This window comes from Diabrotica undecimpunctata, chromosome 8 (assembly GCF_040954645.1).
Source record: "Diabrotica undecimpunctata isolate CICGRU chromosome 8, icDiaUnde3, whole genome shotgun sequence".
Lineage (NCBI taxonomy): Eukaryota > Metazoa > Arthropoda > Insecta > Coleoptera > Chrysomelidae > Diabrotica > Diabrotica undecimpunctata.
This window is the reverse complement of record NC_092810.1, coordinates 53,305,402-53,326,207: the sequence shown is the minus strand read 5'-3', so window position 1 is coordinate 53,326,207 and position 20,806 is coordinate 53,305,402. Positions and strand designations below refer to the sequence as shown.

At 31.5% G+C, this 20,806-nt stretch overlaps 1 protein-coding gene across 1 annotated transcript in view; it reads right to left on the bottom strand.

Annotated features, from left to right (window-relative positions):
* Positions 1–20,806, bottom strand: part of LOC140448824 (uncharacterized) — a 228,545-nt gene that overhangs the window by 135,973 nt on the left and 71,766 nt on the right. The window contains 2 exon segments of the mRNA XM_072541943.1: positions 680–853; positions 17,384–17,639. Of these exon segments, the coding sequence (XP_072398044.1) occupies positions 680–853; positions 17,384–17,639 (430 nt within the window).

Below are 20,806 nucleotides of genomic sequence, written 5' to 3'. Positions count from 1 at the left end.
AATTAAAAAGAAATGCAATCGTCTACTTTTATTTTGACGTCCTTTCTTTACGTAAAAAGTGCAAAACATGTTTTTCAATGGTAAATTGTAAATGTATTATTAAAATAAAAGGTTATTCCTATCAGTTTTCAATAGGTGTAGGTTCCAATAGGATTGGATTTGTAGTTCTTCTACGTTGCTTCATATAAAGGTGGTTACTTCTTTTAGTCCATAAGACAAGAAGTGTTTTGTTAGGATTTACAAAAACTCTTTTTTTGCAAAAACAAGAATTAAGGAACCTTCCATAGGTTCAGAAAAAACAGTGGCATATTTCGGAGTATCCTTCTAGAGAAAAATTTTTTCTCCTTTGATATTTATTATACAATCCAAATTATTAAAATAATCAAATAGAGAAAGAAGTATAAAATATGTTTTTTGGTCGTGTAAAAAGAATGAGCATTAAAAAAGTACCAATATTTTGTGTGTAAAGAAATAATAATTAATCCATCTTCATTCATTATATTCTTTAATAACAATATGTATAATTTTATTAAAGAATAGGAATCATAATTAAATACAAATTAATATAGACGTTAACACAAACTACACAAAGAAAAAATTAATGATATTAATAAACAACCGTTTAGTTATAATTTATACCAATCTATCTATTGTTTTAATTTTGTTTTCAATGACTTACTTTTAAATTTGGCACATAATGTTTGGCATTGCTCCAAAGTATTAAAGTTATTCATGTTGCCTCCACATCCACTATAAGTAAATATACTACATTCACCTTTAATAATATCAAAGTACCATCTATCTACACTGCTTTTGCATCCGCCAACGTCTTTTGGAAGACCGCAAGCCATTTCTACAAATCATAAAAAAAAATTTATGCGATATAAATTAACAATTATACGGGGTCAATCAATATAGTAATTTATGAGGAGTTTATACAAGAAAATGTATAGTTTCCTAATTTATCAGAACTTATAAAATTTAAAAACATATTTAAAATATTTCTCATAACAATGTTATAAAATAATAGTAAACCGTTAAAATTTATATTTCAGCTTAACCCGTCATTGTTCGCGTGGTAGTGATGGGAAAAACCTACCGGTTTTAACCGAAAACCGGTTTTTTTACTTCGCAATAACCGGTTTTATCGGTTGTTTTTCGTCCCGGTTATAACCGGTTTTTTATTTTTAAAGTAAAAACCGGTTATTAGGTTTTTACCATGATTAGGATTAGATTGGGTATTATTTTGGATACCAATCATAATTCTTATTCACAAGTAATTATTCCATAAAAACCATATTTCAAATTTTATTTTATTTTATAAATACAGAAACAAACTGAAAGTACAAACTCACATCAGCCAGAAACAATTAAGTTTTATTATAATATTTCGTTGAAAAGGTATTTGTAGTCGTAATATTTACATAAGAAGCGATCTGGTATATCATCTCATTTTCACACTTGACTCTTGAGTACTCTTGACATTGAAAGTGGGAGAATGGCTTTTTCTGATTACCAAAAATGTTCTGACTATGAATATCGAATTACCGATTACGAATACGAATCTCCAAGGATTTCCCTACGTTTTAAAAACGATACACCCATACAGGAAGTATTAAATGAGTTAAAATATATCTGTTATACAAATATACAAACGTGTTAATAATACATGATAAATTTTTTATGATGGTAGTAAAAATAAAAGATGAATTGCATTATACAATTTATTTTTAAGTAAAATATTTATGTTGATATATTTTTTTTAAATCCCATTTGAAAGATTTTGGGAAATTTTTTATAAGTTGAAATGGTTGGGGTGGGGAATTTTTTGGGTTTGGGAGGAGAGGAAAATTGGTGGGTATTTTAGAAGATTATATTTTTAAATGGTAAATTAAATTTGCATCATTAATTAAATACAATAATTGCATATTATATTCTACTCTCATAATATATTCAATGACAATAGAACCTGAATTATTTTAACGCTCTCTGTTGAGCAGTACTATAATACTTTTGGTGTACTGCTCTCTACATCTGACTACTGAAATTTTATCGCCTTTTCTATGAGGCCACAAAGGAGATCTCGGGTTCCCAGTACATTACTGCTAGCCATGCCATCCCCCTTGTGTCCATTATCGAAAGATCTTTAAAAAACCTCAAGCCAAACCTTAGTACAGCCCAAAAGTTATGCCAAAAGCTTATAACTAGCCTTCAAGAGAGGGGCACTAAGCTTTTATGAAACCCCCTGCTTTGTCATGCTACAATCACGGACCCGAGGTTTAAAAAACTATATCTGAATCCGTCTATGGCGGAGACAGTCACATCCAATTTAATCTCGGAAGTTAGGGCGTATCTTACCGAAATCGGAAAACTTTCTCCTTCCTGCTCCTTCCAGAATGAAGATGCTAAAGTGAATTTAAAATCAAACCCTCTTTTGTCTTCACACGGTGGAGTTGGTAACCAAAGGTTCCAGTTTTGATTGACTGTATATCTGCAGCAGCCTTTGCTGCCGAGATTAAGTGATCCGTTGTCATTCTAGGAGCAGAACAGAACCTGTATGCCAGGCTTGGCTTTTATAGCTAAAAAATACATGTCGTTGGTTGGAAGTTCGGTGGCATCAGAGAGGCTGGTGTCATCATTGAATGATATTGTGTCAGATGAGAGAAGCCGCTTAACCGACCAACATATATATGAACGAGTTTTTCTCAATAGGCTTCATGAAAAATACTAGCCAACATAATGCTAAATCCATTTCATATAATATAACCTATTTGTAACCTTCTAACCTATACTTTTTTACTTAAAATATTACTTCATTCTCTTATATTATACTTTCATTGTATATTATTGTAATATGTATATATTAATATTACGCTATATTATATTTAATAATAATCAATAAATATATAATATTAATAAAATAATAAATAAATATAATAATTAGTAGAATAAAATGGTTTTATTAAAAATTGTGTTTTATTTATATTTATATTGATGTTCTTTCGATAGTACTATTTTTTATTATATTGATATCGAGTCGAATGTAGTATCGCAAACTAAAGTGCATTTTAAATGTAACTTTGTAACCTATTTTATTAAAAAAAACCGTTATAACCGCCAGGTTAAACCGTAAGCAAAAAAAAACCGGTATAACCGAAAACCGGTGTTTTGTCAAAAACCGCCATCCCTATCGCGTGGTGACCGCAGCGCTCAGTTGAATTACTTTTAAGGCTACAAAAGTATTCAGAAAACAACAGGCACTCAGACTCAGTGTAATCTCTAATGGTAGTATGTAGAAGGCACTTACTTGTAAAAACATTTCCGGCAAGCATAAATACCCCACCACTAAATATTTATTTCTTGTCTAGTCATAAGCTGAGCGGCGCGATCAGGCCGCTCAGTGCGAGAACAACTGTGGAAAGAATTTGTTGTGTTTTAGTCGTGCTGTTTCAACGTCACCGCAAAGATAGAATTGTACTACTTGCGATTTTTATTATGAATCCAGTTCAAGAGAGACAACTTCTGACCTGGTTAGATGAAATTGAAGCAGATTAGAAGATTGAAAATAAACCTGGTTTACAAGATGAAGAAGACAGTGATAAAGACCAGTGTGAAAATTTAGGCCATAATACACACTCCGAATTGTCAGTAGATTCTGATGACAATGATGTGGCTTCTGTTTGTCGTAAAGTTGATCCAATTTATCTTGGTAAATATGCTATAACAAAATGAACTCTTCATTCACAGCGAAAAACCAGTCGCACACATAGGTTTCTCGTCTACCAAGTGTAAAACAAATAGCGATAAAATTTGTTAACACCAATTGACTGATGGAAACAACCAGTTTTCTCATGAAAGGGATGCAGTATGTATCTAACAATAGTGATGAAATTAGAGCACTATTAGGCGTGTTGTAGTTAACTGATACTTTCAAAGCTTCTCATGTAAATCTGGATGATCTTTGGGCTACCAATGGAACAGCTTCTGAATGTTTTTGGACAGCTATGTCATAGAAGCGATTCTATATCCTCCTTCATATACTACGCTTTGACGATATACAGTCCAGAGCAGAACGATAAAAGCATGACAAACTAGCACCCATTAGAAAAGTTTTCGACGAGTTTTTGGAAAAGTGCATGGTTTGCTACACAGTTGAAATGTATTGCTGCATTGACGAGATGCTTAAAGGTTTTCGGGGTAAATGTAGCTTTTTCGTTAATATATACCCGGCAAAATATGGGATAAAAATGTTCGCACTTGATTCACGAACTTTTTATACAGCAAATGTGGAAATATATGCTGGAAAGCAGGTAGAAGGCTTCTTTGAGATAGATAATAGTCTCAGCAGTGTGGCTAAGAAAAGACAGAGAAATTATTAACACCATAAAAAACAGAAAATTGGCTTACTTCGGCCATATCATGCGTAATGGTAAATACCGACTTCTACAGTTGATTCTACAAGGCAAGATTGAGGGTAAGAGAGGCTCTGGACGTAGACGTGTATCCTGACTGGCCAATCTTAGGAAACGGACTGGTCTAACGTCAATTAATCTATTTCGAGCTGCTGTGAATAGAATAAGATGGGTCAATGTGGTCGTCAACACCTCTAAAAGATAGGCACATTTAGAAGTGTGATTAAACGTATGATAGAACCAATTATTACTTGCGACAACTGGTTTACGTCCATTCAACTGGCTACTGACTTGCTATATAATTACAGGATAACTCTAGTATGAACCCCGAGAAAGAATAAACTACAAATTCCTCCTCTTTTTGAATCTACAAAAAGAAGACCACTAAATAGCAGCATTTTTGCTTATGGTAAAGACTGTCTTTTACTATCATACGTTCCCAAGAAAAACAAAAATGTTCTGATGTTATCAACGTTTCATGGCGATGACACAATTGATGAAGAAACGGGTAAAAACTTTAAGCCGCAGGTTATAATCTTCTATAATTCGACAAACGGAGTAGTGGATGTTATGGACCAGATTAAATGTAATTATTCCGTTTTTCGAATAAGTTGCCGATGGTCACTTTCTAGCATATGTAAATTCCTTGATATATATTGAAATCCCCTCGTATTTGCTAAAGCAACGAAGAATATTTTTAGTGTATTTCATTTCCTATTCGTATCTATTAAAACACCGAAGAGTAATTTCAGTGTATTTCCCTTTCATTTCGTACAAGTTAAAATACCGAAAAATAATTTTAGCGTCGCCGAGTTAAAATAAACAATTTTAAAGTTTGTTTATTATTTCACAGATGGGTATTTCCTCGGTATTCTTTGATCGTTAAGCCGCACGATACTGCGTTTTAAATAAATATTCCCGTTTAGTGTTTTGTTTATACCAAGTTAAGCGAAGGATTTTTAAGAATTTATTCACTCTTGCTAAGGCGGCTGTCGGTTTCAGTTGCTTACAGAGTTAGTCAAAATTTTTCTTCAAATTTGTAATATCTTCGTCCTTCGTCTTTTTTTTATGGGAAAATGTGTAGCAGTGTGAAGTAAATAGTTACAGTTTAAAGTTTTAAGTGAAGTTTGGAAGAATCGTTGTTTTCATCCTCGTTTGTCTCTGGACGTCGTTCCAGACCAGAGAAGCACTCCTTTTGTTCGTGTGGCAGATAGTTTAACTCCAGTTCTACCCCCAGAAATTTTAGTAGGTCTAGTTTCCACCCCAGAAGTTTTAGTGCATTTTAGTGAAATCAAGGTAAATTTTTGTTTTAAATTTTAAAGTAACGGTAGACATTTTTTTCTAATAATAATTGCTTTCATAAGGATTTGTAAAGAATTTGTAATTATTAAAAATATATGTCTTAGGGCGTGGTTAGCTGTCATTTTAATTGTTCTGTTTTAAATTTAATGTTGACATATGACAGCTCGTTTTCTTATTTTTGATATTAATTTGTTTTGGTTTTTAAAGAAGGTTAACCTCTCTATCAATAGTTTTATTTTAAAGATATTTCTTTATTTAACAATTTTTTTGTAAGTTTTGTAGCAATTCCCACTTGTAAACAGAGTTCGTAAACGCATAATGACATATATGTTTTCTTTGTTATTTTTGGTATGGATCTTTGTAATTATTAATATAGTAATTTGTGCCATTTATTTTTGTAACTGTTTGTGGTGAGGCAACAATAAATATTTGATTTATTTCTCTAAACCATTTTTTTATTTATTTAGAAAAAAAGTTTATAACCCCTCTTTTTGAGTTTCATTTAAAAAGATATATTTTGCATTTCTAATAATTATTTCAATAGTTACAACTAGTTGTTGTAATCGTTATAATTTGTCACCTCAAAGCGGCGTGCTTATTTTAAATAGCTAGAGGTCCCTTAATGTTGTTTTGTTTGTCCATTTGTTCCAGGATATTTATGTAAGTACCCCTTTGTTTCATTTTTGTAGTTGCCCCAATACAACCCCCTTGCCATTTACTTATTCACGACCCAGCTACTCCAAATAAACCCTGAGTACCGTTCGCATAAGTATCGTTTATTTTGATTGCCTTATCTTTGCCCCAATAACGTCTGTTCCCAATTTTCAACCCCGCATAGTAATACCCTATGTAGTAGGCAAAATATTTCGTTACAACTTACAGTCTTCTTTTTATTACTGAATATTGCAGGAGTATATAGTCAGGTAATTTATTATAGCAATACTAGTACTAAAATAACGCCGTAAATATCTAAGAGAAATTAGTAAAGATCTTATCAGACCTCACCTGATAAGTCGTGCAATAATAACAACATTGTCAATATTATTAGACTTTAAATAAGACGCCACGCAGGTCTTGCTGCTGGATAAACTTCAGTAGCAACTGCAGAAACTAAAGATAGAGTCAAATGTTTTTACTGTCCTCGAAGTAAAAATAGAAAAACCATTTCAAGGTGTGCAGATTGTTCAAAATATATTTGTGATGTATGTATTATAATTACAATAATTATGTCAAATATGCCACAATAAATACTATGAGAGTGAATAAAGTGTTTACATTTGTTTTATTTAATACATTTTTTTCTATATGTATTATTTCATTAATAAAAAATTCATGTTATTTATCACTTATAAAATTTTTAAAGAACCAGCAATCGACTAAATTTCGTTAATTATTGAATATCCTAATAAAATATAATTAAATGAGAAGAAAATGGCGACTGAGAGCAGCGCTCAAATGCGAACAATTGCGTCATTTCCTGATACGCGAACAATGGCGGGTTAAAATAGGGTCCTTGGACTAAAAGAAACCTTTGTACCAAAATTAAACACTCTAGGACTATTCCTTTAAGGGTTATTGTACAGGCAGATAGATAGACAGATAAACAGGTAGACAATGACACATTTAATAAATACGGCAAAAAATGTAGACATGTGTGGTAAAAACCGGACGTGAAAAAACGCACGGCAAAAAATCCGTAGAAATATTTTATAATTTTTTTTTAAATTTAAAAATACAAATACATAGTATGAAGCTCCGCACTAGTCTATAGTATCGCGTACTACTAAACCTAGTTTTTTTGGTATTCCGTCACATTTTTTAAGTAGTTTTCTAAATTAATTTTTATAAATAGATTATTTAGATGCGAAATACCCAAATAAAGTATATGAAAGTAAACAAAGTATACATGGACCCGCCACAACAATACAGATTTTATTTCAACTTTTTTTTTAAATACAAAATAAATAACCGTGATGTTTCAAAAATTAGATAATAAAAAATATGAAGACCTGCGTTTGAAAAAATTATTTTTTTTTAATTTTCGCACTGCCACAATGACTTTTTATGTATATCAATAAATCAGATCAAAATGCCTTCGAGGCCCAAGACTTCCATATTTTTCTATTTCTTTCTGCCCTGTGCTAGGTTTCTTCAATCTTGTACCCTCAAAAATCAAAAATCAAATTTCAGATCTTTTTTTACCGAGTAGGTACATTCATTTTGTTCTTTGGGGACTGTTTATATTTTTGAACCAGCCTCAGTGTTAATTAATTTCATATATTCTTCTATGTATTGTTTACTCCCATCTATTATATATAATTTCCACATATTCATTGAGTACACTCCACATGTTTATTCATTACGTATCCTGGTCTCAGTTACGTGAAGCACCGTCGCGTCTAGATATTTTCTTTAACCTCAACGTTTTAGTTCAAATACCAGCATTTTTACTATATTTAGCCATTCTTTTTAGAATTATTGTAAAAAAATATATTTTAAAATGCATATCAAATATTTTATAAATTTCTATTTCACGTTTTAACCTTTTATTTTTTTATAAAAATATTTATGCAATTTCGTCAGACTGAAAATACAAATGTACTGCCGTCTTAATGAAACACACTGCATATGCAAAAATTATGAAAATTTAATTGGGCGCGAAAATTACAAAAAGACATATTGTTTCTAAGAATCGATATTTTTAAGAATGCAATATTTACCCAAAGAACCTCGACATTCAATGAAAGCTTTGTACACTTGGGTAAGGAAAAAAAACAAAAAACTTTTGCATGTCTATGGTATGACAGTATTACTGGAAGGGAAAAAGAAGAAATAATTAGCTCATATAATGCTTTCTTTTTACATTACAGGTATATCGAACATTTTGTTATTTGGGTTGATAACTGCTCAGGTCAAATAAAAATTGGAGTTTTTTACACTTCCTTGTATATATTTTAAATTCTGACGCTATATCTACTTAAGATATTTATATTTATTATTTCGAATCGTGATGCGGAACGAAGAAAAATATCGAATTCTTCAACTCGTTATGCAGGGTAAAGTATTTGGCAGAAGAGGACCGGGATCTCGTGGACGAGGCCGTCGTATCTCGTGGTTGAAAAATCTCCGACAATGGTTTGGGATGACCTCAGCGGAGCTGTTTCGGAGAGCAGTCAACAAAACCATGACAGCCTTGATGATCGCCAACATCCGGAGCGGATAGGGCACTGAAGAAGAAGAAGTATTTCGAACCAGGACACACCTTCTTGTCCGCCGATGAGGTTCCACCATCAGGTGAAACTATCTTTAAAAAAAAAACAAAAATTTACGATTTTAACGATTTTGTGACAGCTGTTGGAAATGCAAATTCAAAAAAGGTTACAATAAAAACAATGCAGTATACAGGTTTTTTAAGTGGCAACATTTCGCGTCACAAGCAAAAATTAAAAAATTAGAGCCTCGTCCTTGGCGAAAAAAAAAGGAGAAATTGTTGCCAACAGGGGATCATTTTCTCTAAAGTACAAGTTAACAAATAAACTTAGATAGTAAGTTTGGAATGAATTTTCTTGAAAATAAAGTTTTAAATAAAAATGCCCTCAGGCATTTACATATCCATGTGGAGTATCAAAAAGTAAAAAAGAAACCCTTTTTAAAAATCTCAAAACCATAATGCCTTCAAATAGATTACAATTTTGGCAAAACCATGAGGAAGATAAGGATTAATCAGATATATTCTTTCTATATTTAATTTTTTCTCTTTTGTATTCAATTTTGTTTGTTAGGGTTTTTCCGGTCTAATAAATGAGGCTTTTTTTTATTAAATATGTAGTTTTAATAAATTATTCAAATATTGTTCTGAAGCTATTTTTTGTGGCATTTTAAAGTAATTACTATTTAAATGGGAATAAGTCACAATTAAAGGTTAAATTACGTTTATTAACGTTTCAATTTCCACTTCGGAAATCGTTCTCTTTTTGTTTTTTTGTTATTTAGTGAAAAATTCTTCTAATAATTTAATTTTAATTTTATCTGACTCATTTATATTGACAATTCAGACATACATTATACATTTTAAAGTAGACGACTTTAAAATGATATTGCCAATATTGTTGAGTTGCGCTCCTGGGACGACTTTACTTATAAGAGAGTTCATTCGATTACATGAAATCAACTTTAACTTGGGAGTTCGGCCCTGATAGCGATCAAATCTACAACGTTATCAGCTGTCCCGAAATATAGTCATTTTAAATGGTAAAAACAAATCATAATTTAATATTTTATACCTCTACGACAAATTTAAGTGCATTAGTTAGTGCTGACAATATTATCTCAAGTGAGTAGCACTTCTTTTCGTATTATTTTTGTAACAATAACAAAATAACCTTTAAATAATACCTACGTAAAGAGACAACAATAACTGATCAAGAAAATTAATTAAAATGACTTCATACAACAATAATACTACACACAACTCCGTTAAACGCAATTACTCAGATGTCGTAAATTATTTTAAACATCCAACAAAACAACAAGCAATAGTCATTTCCAGCATTGAAGGCACAAAAATCCATGATTACGTCGTAGCTGTTGGATCACTAGTGGGTCCAATTAATGTACTTTTTGCCTCAAGAATTGCTAACAATAGGATATGCATATATCTCTCTTCAAAAAACACTGTTGATGCTCTTCTTCATTCTTATAAATATATCGAAATAAATGGATGTCAAGTCGAAGTAAGAAGATTAATTTCTCCAGCCCAGAGACTTCTAATATCTAATGCATGTCCTACAATCCCGAACGAAATAATTGAAGAAGAATTACAAAAACTTGGTATTCACACTGTATCTAAAATGACTTTTCTTCGAGTAGGTATGTCTGAAAGTGAGTACAGTCATGTTCTGAGCTTTAGAAGGCAATCATTCATTACACCCCTGGAAAATATGTCTATTCCTGACTCTTTTACCATAACTCATGATAATACTTCCTACCGAGTATTTCTCTTCATAGACGGATTCAGTTGCTCCAAATGTAAAACCATTGGTCATCAAGAATCAGAATGCGCTAACATTTCAAACCAAACTAATTCAACTACCCTCTTAGATTCAACTCAAACCACATCAACATTATCTAAGCATCATCAACCTAATGATACCCTTTCAACTCCCCTCTCAAATTCAACTCTAATGACATCGTCATTATCTAATCCTAATGAACCTAATGATAAAATATATCAATCTATGGAAACCGACCTCATCCAAAACATATCTAAAGATAATACAAACACTTCGTCTTCTTCTTCCAAAACAACATCACCAGCTGTAAATAGCACTAAAAATACTACGGAAACCGACATCATCCAAAACATATCTAAAGATAATCCAAACACGTCGTCTTCTTCTTCCAAAACAACAGCACCAGCTGTAAATAACACTGAAAATACTACGACACCAGAAACATCAATAACCTTAAATAATGCAGTCAATTCTAAACAGCTAAAAAGACATAGCATATCATCTCCTGAAATTAACGATGACAACCCAAAAACCGACTCATCCGTTTTTAATACCCCTAAACAAAATAAACCAAAAAAGAAACCCAAAACTTCTTCCAAAACCCCCCGCGAAGATGTCATCCACTCCCTAGAATCCATCAAAGACAAAATCGAAAATAGATCACCGCCATTTATACTAAATTTTAATGAAATATGTGATTTTATGGAAAATGTTTTAAACTCTCATAACCCTGAATTAACTTCTAAAGATTACTCCAATGAACCAGAGGAACTAATTCAAATCCTTAATTTTGTTTATTGTTACACCCAAAATTCTAGATTAAGAAATAATATCACCCGACTAAAGAAAAAAATAAACCCCAACCCTTCTTCAGCTGACGAAACTGACGAATCGTCACTAGTTGAAAAATAATTAACGGATGACTAATTCATTTATAGTGCAATGGAACATAAATGGGTTTTATACCCATTATGAACAGTTAAAACTACTAATCGGCGAGCTTTCCCCTTTAATTCTTTGTCTTCAAGAAACCCACTTTAAACAAAATAACATAAATTTAAAAAATTTTCAATGTTTTAAAAAAAATCGAATGGCTCAACAAGCTAGTGGTGGAGTAGCTATTTTCACCAGAACTGATTTGGAAGCTAAACCGATCGCGCTAAGTACTAATCTTGAAGCTGTAGCAGTCTCTATTACCTATCATAAAAAGATTAACATATGTAACATTTATTTACCACACCCTAGTAATCTAGATATGCACGAATTAAATAATCTTATAGACCAAATTCCACATCCTAAATTAATTTTAGGAGATATGAACTGCCACCACCCGGCATGGGGAAGTCACAAAACTGATAAATACGGTAACTTATTGAAAAACCTAATTGATTGTTCTGATTTATTGTTACTTAATACAGGGAATCCAACTAGATTTAATTCTTATAACGGTTCATTTTCCGCCATTGATTTATCCTTATGCAGTCAATCACTCTCAACTACATTGTCATGGAACACTTTGAACTCATTATATAATAGTGACCACTCTCCAATTTCTATAACATCAGATCACATTCATCCCCTTGATTTCCCAATATATCAGTCCTGGAAATTAAAAAATGCAAATTGGGCATCCTATCAATCCTATATAAATAATAAACTTGAAAACTTCCATTTAAGCAATGATATAAACTATGATATCACGTCTTTAAATAATATTATTATAGAAGCAGCTTTAGAAAATATAGGAAAGACAAAACCCTGTAAAAGGCAACCCGTACCTTGGTGGAATAGTGAAATTGCAAAAGCACTCTCATCTTGTAAACATGCCTTTAATAAACTTAAAAAACATAATACAGACGAAAACTTACTTAATTTTAAAAAACTCAGAGCTGAATCAAGATATCTTATGAAAAAAAGCAAAAAAGATACTTGGAAAGACTACGTATCGTCCATAAATTCATCAACACCTTCACAGGTTATTTGGTCTAAAATTCGGAAACTTAAAGGTACCAACTCCTTTAGGCATATCAATGCACTAACATATAATAATGAGATCATCACCTGTAAAAAAGCTATTGGTGAAACTTTAGCCGAAGTTTACCAAGAAAATTCTAGGAACCAAAATATAACGCCGGAATTCTTATTACATAAGCAAAATATAGAATCATTCGAAATCGTTGATAAGGAATCTGGTGATCCATTAAATGCTACCATAACTCTTCAAGAACTAGAATACTCTATTGTAAACTCCAAAAACACATCCCCAGGACATGATGATATTCCACCAATATTCATAAAACACCTACCTTTCAGAGCAAAAATAATATTGTTAGATTTATTCAATACCTGTTTTTTAAATCATAAATTTCCAAAACTCTGGTCTCAGTCAATAACTATTCCCATTATTAAACCCAATAAACCCAAAGATATACCCTCATCGTACCGTCCTATTTCTCTCACATGCAGCATGTGCAAAATACTGGAAAAAATTCTAAATCTCCGTCTAACATGGTATTTAGAAACAAAAGATCTCCTTACCCCATTTCAGAGTGGTTTTCGCAAGGGACGGTCTACATTAGATAATCATATTTCACTGCAAACCTCAATCAATGAAGCCTTTGCAAACAATCAGAAGTTGATTGCAATATTTTTTGACATAACCCAGGCTTTTGATAGGACATGGAAACACTCTATATTAGCAACACTTAATAATTATGGAATTCAAGGTAACATGCTTGCTTTTATAAAAAATTTCTTAAGTAATCGTTCTATACAAGTTAGAATGAATGGAATCATAAGTTCTCCAAAAATGCTAGATAATGGAATCCCTCAAGGATCCATTTTAAGTCCAACCCTATTTTTAGTGGCTTTTAATAGCATCATAAATGTAATCAGAGCTCCTATTAAAGCTAGCATTTACGCGGATGATATTGTTATTTACACCAAATCTAATAACCTAGTTTCAGCAACAAATATATTACAACTTATGTTAAATCGACTTCAAAATTGGGCATTACAAACCGGATTCAATTTTTCTGCAGAAAAAACTCAATACGTAATTTTTAGTAAAAATAACACTCACCATACAATTAATTTAAGATTAAATGATTTACCTATAAAACAGTCAACAGAAGTAAGTTTTTTAGGCTTAACTTTCGATAAAAAATTAAATTGGAATGTGCATATTAATAAATTACAACAAGCATGCCAAAACCGGTTAAACATACTTAAAATATTATCTAATAAATTTTGGGGTGCCGACTGTAAAACATTAATTAACCTTTACAAATCACTTATTAGAAGTAAATTAGATTATGGTTGCATATCTTACGGTGCTGCAAGCAAAACTGCTTTAAAAAAACTAAATAGCATACAATCTACAGCTTTGAGATTAGCACTGGGTGCCTTCAGAACTAGTCCTATTAGTAGCTTACAAGTTTTAGCGAGAGAACCACCTCTATATATTAGACGCCAACAATTATCCCTAAACTATATAGGGAAAATATCAGCACAGAAACAACATCCGGTATTCTCCCAAATTTGCCATCCGAATATTGGTTCTACAAAACCCACTAAAAATAGCACTCCCCTTATAGAACGAATAAAATCTTCTAACTTTGATATGGATAAGCTAAATCGATCTCTACAAGTCAGCGTAAATTTTCCTCCATGGATAATCCAACCACTTACCATTGATTTAACCCTCACAAAATACCCCAAATCAACTACAAATCCGATTTTCATTAAACACTTGTACTCCGAAGTGATATCTCATTATCCTAATCATCTCCAAATTTTCAGTGATGCCTCTAAAGCTCATGACGGACATGCTGCTGCATACTACTGTAAATACACTACTCACACTATATCCATACCTACAAATTGCTGCATCCTCACAGGCGAGACCACAGCCATTTTGGAAGCCTTAATTTTCTTCAAAACGCGTAGTGAGAATAAATGTGTCATTATCACTGACTCATTAAATGCTCTATTAGGTGTAAAACAAACATACCCTACAAATCCAATATTTCGGGCTATAAAAAATGAGATAAATGTAATTCAATCAACTCGAAAAGAAGTAGCATTTATCTGGGTACCGTCGCATGTAGGAATAGCTGGAAATGAGAAAGTGGACAACCTAGCAAACACAAGTCGAATAAACTCACAATACACAACGAAAACAATAAATTACCCATATTCCGACCTCAAAAACTTAATTAAAGACCACTGTATGAACATATGGCAAGACTACTGGAAAGATTCAGGAACCAAACTATATGAGATTTATCCCCTTGTGAAGACCATCTTGAATAATCCATCCAATAGAAGGGATCAAGTAATAATTAACCGACTAAGAATTGGACACACTGCACTGACCCATAGATTCTTAATCAACAAAGAACCTTCTCCAACCTGCAGAAACTGTTCTCTCCCATTGACGGTGAAGCATATTCTGACTGACTGCCAGTACCACGAAGAAACAAGAAGAAAACATGGAATCTCAGATGACATCAAAACCACTTTAACCATAAACACTGACCATGTAATAAATTATTTAAAAGATTTACGTTTATATACATCTATTTAATGTAAATAAAATGAACTTTTGTGTACGTTACTCCACTAATAACCCTTCGTGGTTGATGTGGATTATATGTTTTTCTAAATAAAAAAAAAAAAAAAAAAACTTTAACTTGAGAATATTCATCAGAAAAGGTCATAGCATGTAATTCGTCTTTAAAAAGACAAATACATGCCATGATGACAGCAAAATTCTCCTGTTAGTGATTTCATAGTAAATTATGAGGGAAAAACCAGGAAAAAAACCTCATAATACTATCTTGACATGGTAAGTATTTGGTCGTGCATTTAGTTTACCTTCAATAAACACCAAATTCTGATTTTATATGTTTGTTATTTAAAAAACATAAATGATGTATGCTCTATATTTTACTGACTAAAACATCATTTTTTAATAAAACAGATGTTAACAAATGTTCAAAAGAAGTTCTTGGAGGAAAAACATTTGTTAACATCTGTTTTATTAAAAAATGATTATCCTTTGTCGTTTATAAATAGGGAGTTTTCAACAATCGATCGAATAGAACAGAATAACTTAGAACGATATCCTACAGCATACACAAGGAATAATACGAGGAAAATAACAATACCATACATAAAAGGATTATCAGAAAAACTTAAAACGATAGGAAATAAATTCAACATTTCAACAACATTCAAAACAACAAACACGTTGAGATCTATTTTGTCCAAAACCAAACCTAACAATGAATAAGAAATGACAAATAATTGCATTTATAAAATACCTTGTAGATGCGATCAGTTTTATTTAGGTGAAACATCATGGCCATTAAATGTTAGAATAAGTGAACATCAATCTTATATTAAAAATAGAGAATTTGATAGATCTCATATATGTAAACATGCATGGGATAATGAACATAGGATTCAATGTAATGATTCAAATATAGTCCTTAAAGAAAAGGATGGTAAAAAGAGAAAAATCAAAGAAGAGGCTCTAATTATGCTAAATGAGACCAATTGTGTCGCAAATTTCTCGGCAGAATGTAGTAGGATCTGGTTACCCATATTGAAAGAGGAAGTTATTAAAAGGAAAATACCATTATTAGTAAGTCAGTAACATATAGAGCATACATCATTTAAGTTTTATAAATAACAAACATATAAAATCAGAATTTGGTGTTTATTGAAGGTAAACTAAATGCACGACCAAATACTTACAATGTCGGGATAATATTATGAGGTTTTTTTCCTGGTTTTTCCATCATAATTTACTATGAAATCACTAACAAGAGAATTTTACTGTTATCATGGCATGTATTTGTCTTTCTAAAGACCTTTAGAATTACATGCTATGACCTTTTCTGATGAATATTCTCAAGTTAAAGTTGATTTCATGTAATCGAATGAACTATCTTATAAGTAAAGTCGCCCCAGGAGTGCAACTCAACAATATTGGCAATATTATTTTAAAGTCGTCTACTTTAAAATGTATAATGTATGTCTGAATTGTCAATATAAATAAGTCAGATAAAATTAAATTATTAGAAAAATTTTTCACTTAATAATGGAAAAACAAAAATTTGTTTAATTTACTAATGTTTGTATTTTGAGAAGGATTTTTAGAAGTGGAAATTGAAACGTCAATAAACGTAATTTAACCTTTAATTGTGGCTTTTTCCCATTTAAATAGTAATTAAATTATTCACAAACTTATTTTGTTGTTTAATTATATTTTCTTTAACATTATGCTAAGAAAAAACACCGTATACGCAGAACATGCGTAGATGCTGTAGATTTACTTAGCAATTCCTAATATTAGTTACGATTTTTTCCCAGCATCTGCCCTAGTAAGCATAAAATTAGGATAAGCTGTTTTTTTAAACAGAGTTTATTTACAAATTTATTGATATAAACTAAAATCGTTTCTAACCGCATTGTTGCAACAATTTTTGCCCTTTTTAAAAGTTGCAGATTCTTTGAAGTCCATTAACTCATTATTATAAATACTGCAGATGCTGTGGTTTTCCTTAGGAGGGTAGTTTAATATAGATATATATATTTGAAGAAGCTATATTTATATTTGATATTTAATAAGTAGACATGAATTCTTACCATTATATTGTTTAATTTCTTCTTGACAAACCTTTTCTACACATTCTACAGTTTCGCGTAACACGTTTGAACAAGGATCTCTTGAATTTTGTTTTCTCTCTGAAAATTTCTTTTTGTAATATTCAGAGAGTGGATAGAATTGTTTGTTACTGTCGGTTCTGGATGGAAATCGATACCTCTCTTTGAAACCTTTACCACATGAAGCAGAACACGGAGACCATTCTGTCCAGATTATATCGTAACAATTTTCAACAACCTGAAAAAAGTATATGACAATTCGATCATTTTATTTTTTTGTAAACTCATGAATAAATGCATACTGAAAGGCGAGATAGAAATCATCTAGAAATTAAAAAAATTAATAAGAACTTAACGAATAAAAAAAACTTTGGGACTTCTCCACACCGAGGACATCTGTCTTATAAAAAATATGTTTTCGATACTATGTTTGAGCATGAAATATATACTGTGGCCTGCTTTGCTCATTGAACACTTAATATTTCAGTATTATATATATATATATATATATATATATATATATATATATATATATATATATATATATATTGTTGTACTTTTGAATGTCCATAAGCAATAAAAAACCGATATACAAATTTTATTACTTAAATAAAAATTAAAATTATTGATATTTCATAAAGACACGGGCATATGAATTTTCAAACATCCTGTATAAGACAAAATATGTATTTTAAGTTGTTCGAAGAATTGTTCATTAGGCCTCAGAGACAAGACTTTCAAATATTATCGATAAGAAATTTAAATAAGTCGGTTATTGTGAAATGGTTTTACCCGGAATAAAAGTGTATATAGAAAGTGTTGAACAATGGACCGGGATTTGCGGTGGTTTTCTCCCCGAAAGATTATATCGGTAAAAGTTTATTAACAAAAGACATTGAATTGAGAAACAGGTATCGTTTGTAGCTATTAGTAAGAAATATTTGTAAAGTAGATAGATTTAGTTAGAATAATTAAAGAAGATTTGTTTTCTGGAATTACCCGAATGACGTTTTATAGAGAGAGTTGGGTGGTAACGATATACTCACAAGAGGTGGATGATTTTTATTGGTCAAATTTTGAATGCAAGGAGGTTTGGTTTTGGCTATGAGATAGGAGAGAGAAAAAAAGGTTAGTTAGTCAGTTTTCGTCGTCCAAGAAGGAAGGAGCTTTGTGATTTGTGTTTGTTTGAAGTCCCGAAGACGTAATTTACCGGGTGTGTTTATTTGCGGTGGAAAAGCTGACCAGTGTGAGGAACGGGGTACAGAGAGATAGAAAACCAAAGGGCCTAAGAATATTAATAGCAGACGAAGCCGGAAACATTTGGAGATACAAGGACAGATAGGAGAAAGGTGTACGTCATCTGGACCACAATAGGAGCAGAAGCAGAGAAAGGATTTTTTTGTTGTGGCGTGGCCATAGAATTGCAACGGCAGAGAAGGAAAGGTCAGTCAAATTTCATTAGAGCCGGAGTGTGATTTTCATTTATTAATTAAGTAAATTGAATAAAAAATAGAGACAGTTAATTTTGCGATCACTAAAAAAAAAGGAATTATAAAAAGAGCTTAGTTATAACACATATTAAAAATCAATGTAAAATAACATTTGGGTCCATGATAGAAAACAACTTCTCATATATTTAAAGTTAGTATATTGCAAATATTACAGGATTGATTGTTGTATAAAATTTCATTAAAATAAAGGACATCTCACATATAGTTCAGTTGAAATTCTATGTATTTTATTCAGGTCATATTACCTATCCCGATTAGGACGCCAATTGGAAAATATTTTGAATCCACGATCAAAGGTAAATCGTACAATTTAAATAGCCTGAGATTGTAATTAATTAATGCTGATTTATTGTGATTAATTGGAGATTAGTTCATTTAATAAATATAGACAGGATTTTTCCTAAGTAAGCAATATAATACAATTTAAATAGCATAACAAAATGGCCCCCAACGTGTAAAGCTTTGAAAAATATTTCTAGTTGGCAAATTTGAAAGGATAGGAGTAGACGAGCAGATATTTGAAAGTTTATATGCCGGGGATAAAGTGAAATATTATGTAAAAATTGAGGACATAAAGATTATATATTTTTTTTAAGATACAATTTACCATAATTGATTTATTCGTGATATTGACAATTTATAGGTTACCATAATTGATTTATTTGTGTGATATTTAAATTTGATAATTTTACCATACTTGAATGATTTGATTGATTTTGACATTTGATATTTTACCATTTGATTTATTTGTGGGATATTGAAATTTGATACTCGTACTCAAGAGTTATTACATTTGAACAGGAAAAGTCCCGTTTGTTGCAACAGACCAGTAGAATTTTATATTTGGCGGGGAAATTATTGCACAAATTTCAAAGTTTCATATTTGGCGGGGATAAATAATCTAACGAACATGTCGGCCACAAGGAGTCAAAGCAAAACGCAAGAAAGGAAAGAGGATAAGATAGAAGAGGAAACAATTATTGATGAAGGATCGGATAATGAAGGAAATGCTACAATAATGGAGGAAAGAAAAGAAACAGGGATGTTAGAAAAATTATTAGCTATGATGCAAATACAGACACAACAAATACAAGAATCGTCACAAAAAATGGATAAAAATCAACTGGAAACAAAACACATAATGGATGAATCACAACAAAGAACGGAACAAAAATTGGACAATTTGGAAGAAAACCAAAGAAAAATGGAACAAAAAATGGAAACGCGTATGGACAAATATGAAAACGAAATAAAAGTCTGTTTAGAAAGAAGTAGGGAAGAAACAGAGAGGAAAATAGAATTGCAGAGAGAAGAAATCGAAACTAAAATGAAGGATATTCAGAGTATGCAAAAAAGGGAATTAGAACAGATAGAAATAAAATTTGAAAATGCGCTACAAGAAGACCGGAAAGAAACGGAAAGGAGATTTAAACAAATTGCAGAGATGGAGATAAGAGGAGTAGAAAGAAAGGAAGTCATCGTACATAGCACAGAAGACGTAAAAGTACGATTTGGCGGGGATATAAGGAAAATACACCCAGTGCCTTTTATAAATAACCTAAAGGAAAAAGTCAAATACATAGGACCGTTTGCAACAGCAAAGGAAACCATCAGAAACCATCTCACAGAAGAGGCAACTCTTTGGTTTGTCAGCAAGGAAGAAGAATTGGACAATTGGCAAGATTTTGAGAGAAGATTCTTAAATTATTTCTGGGGAAAAATCCAGCAACTACAAGTAAATAAAGAGTTACAAAATGGAAAATACCATGAGAGGATGGGCGTATCAGAAAAGATGTACGCATTACAACTCTATAATAATGCAAAACATTTGCAATATAATTATTCATCAGAACAATTGGTAGAGTTGATATCGCGACATTTTGAAGATACCTTG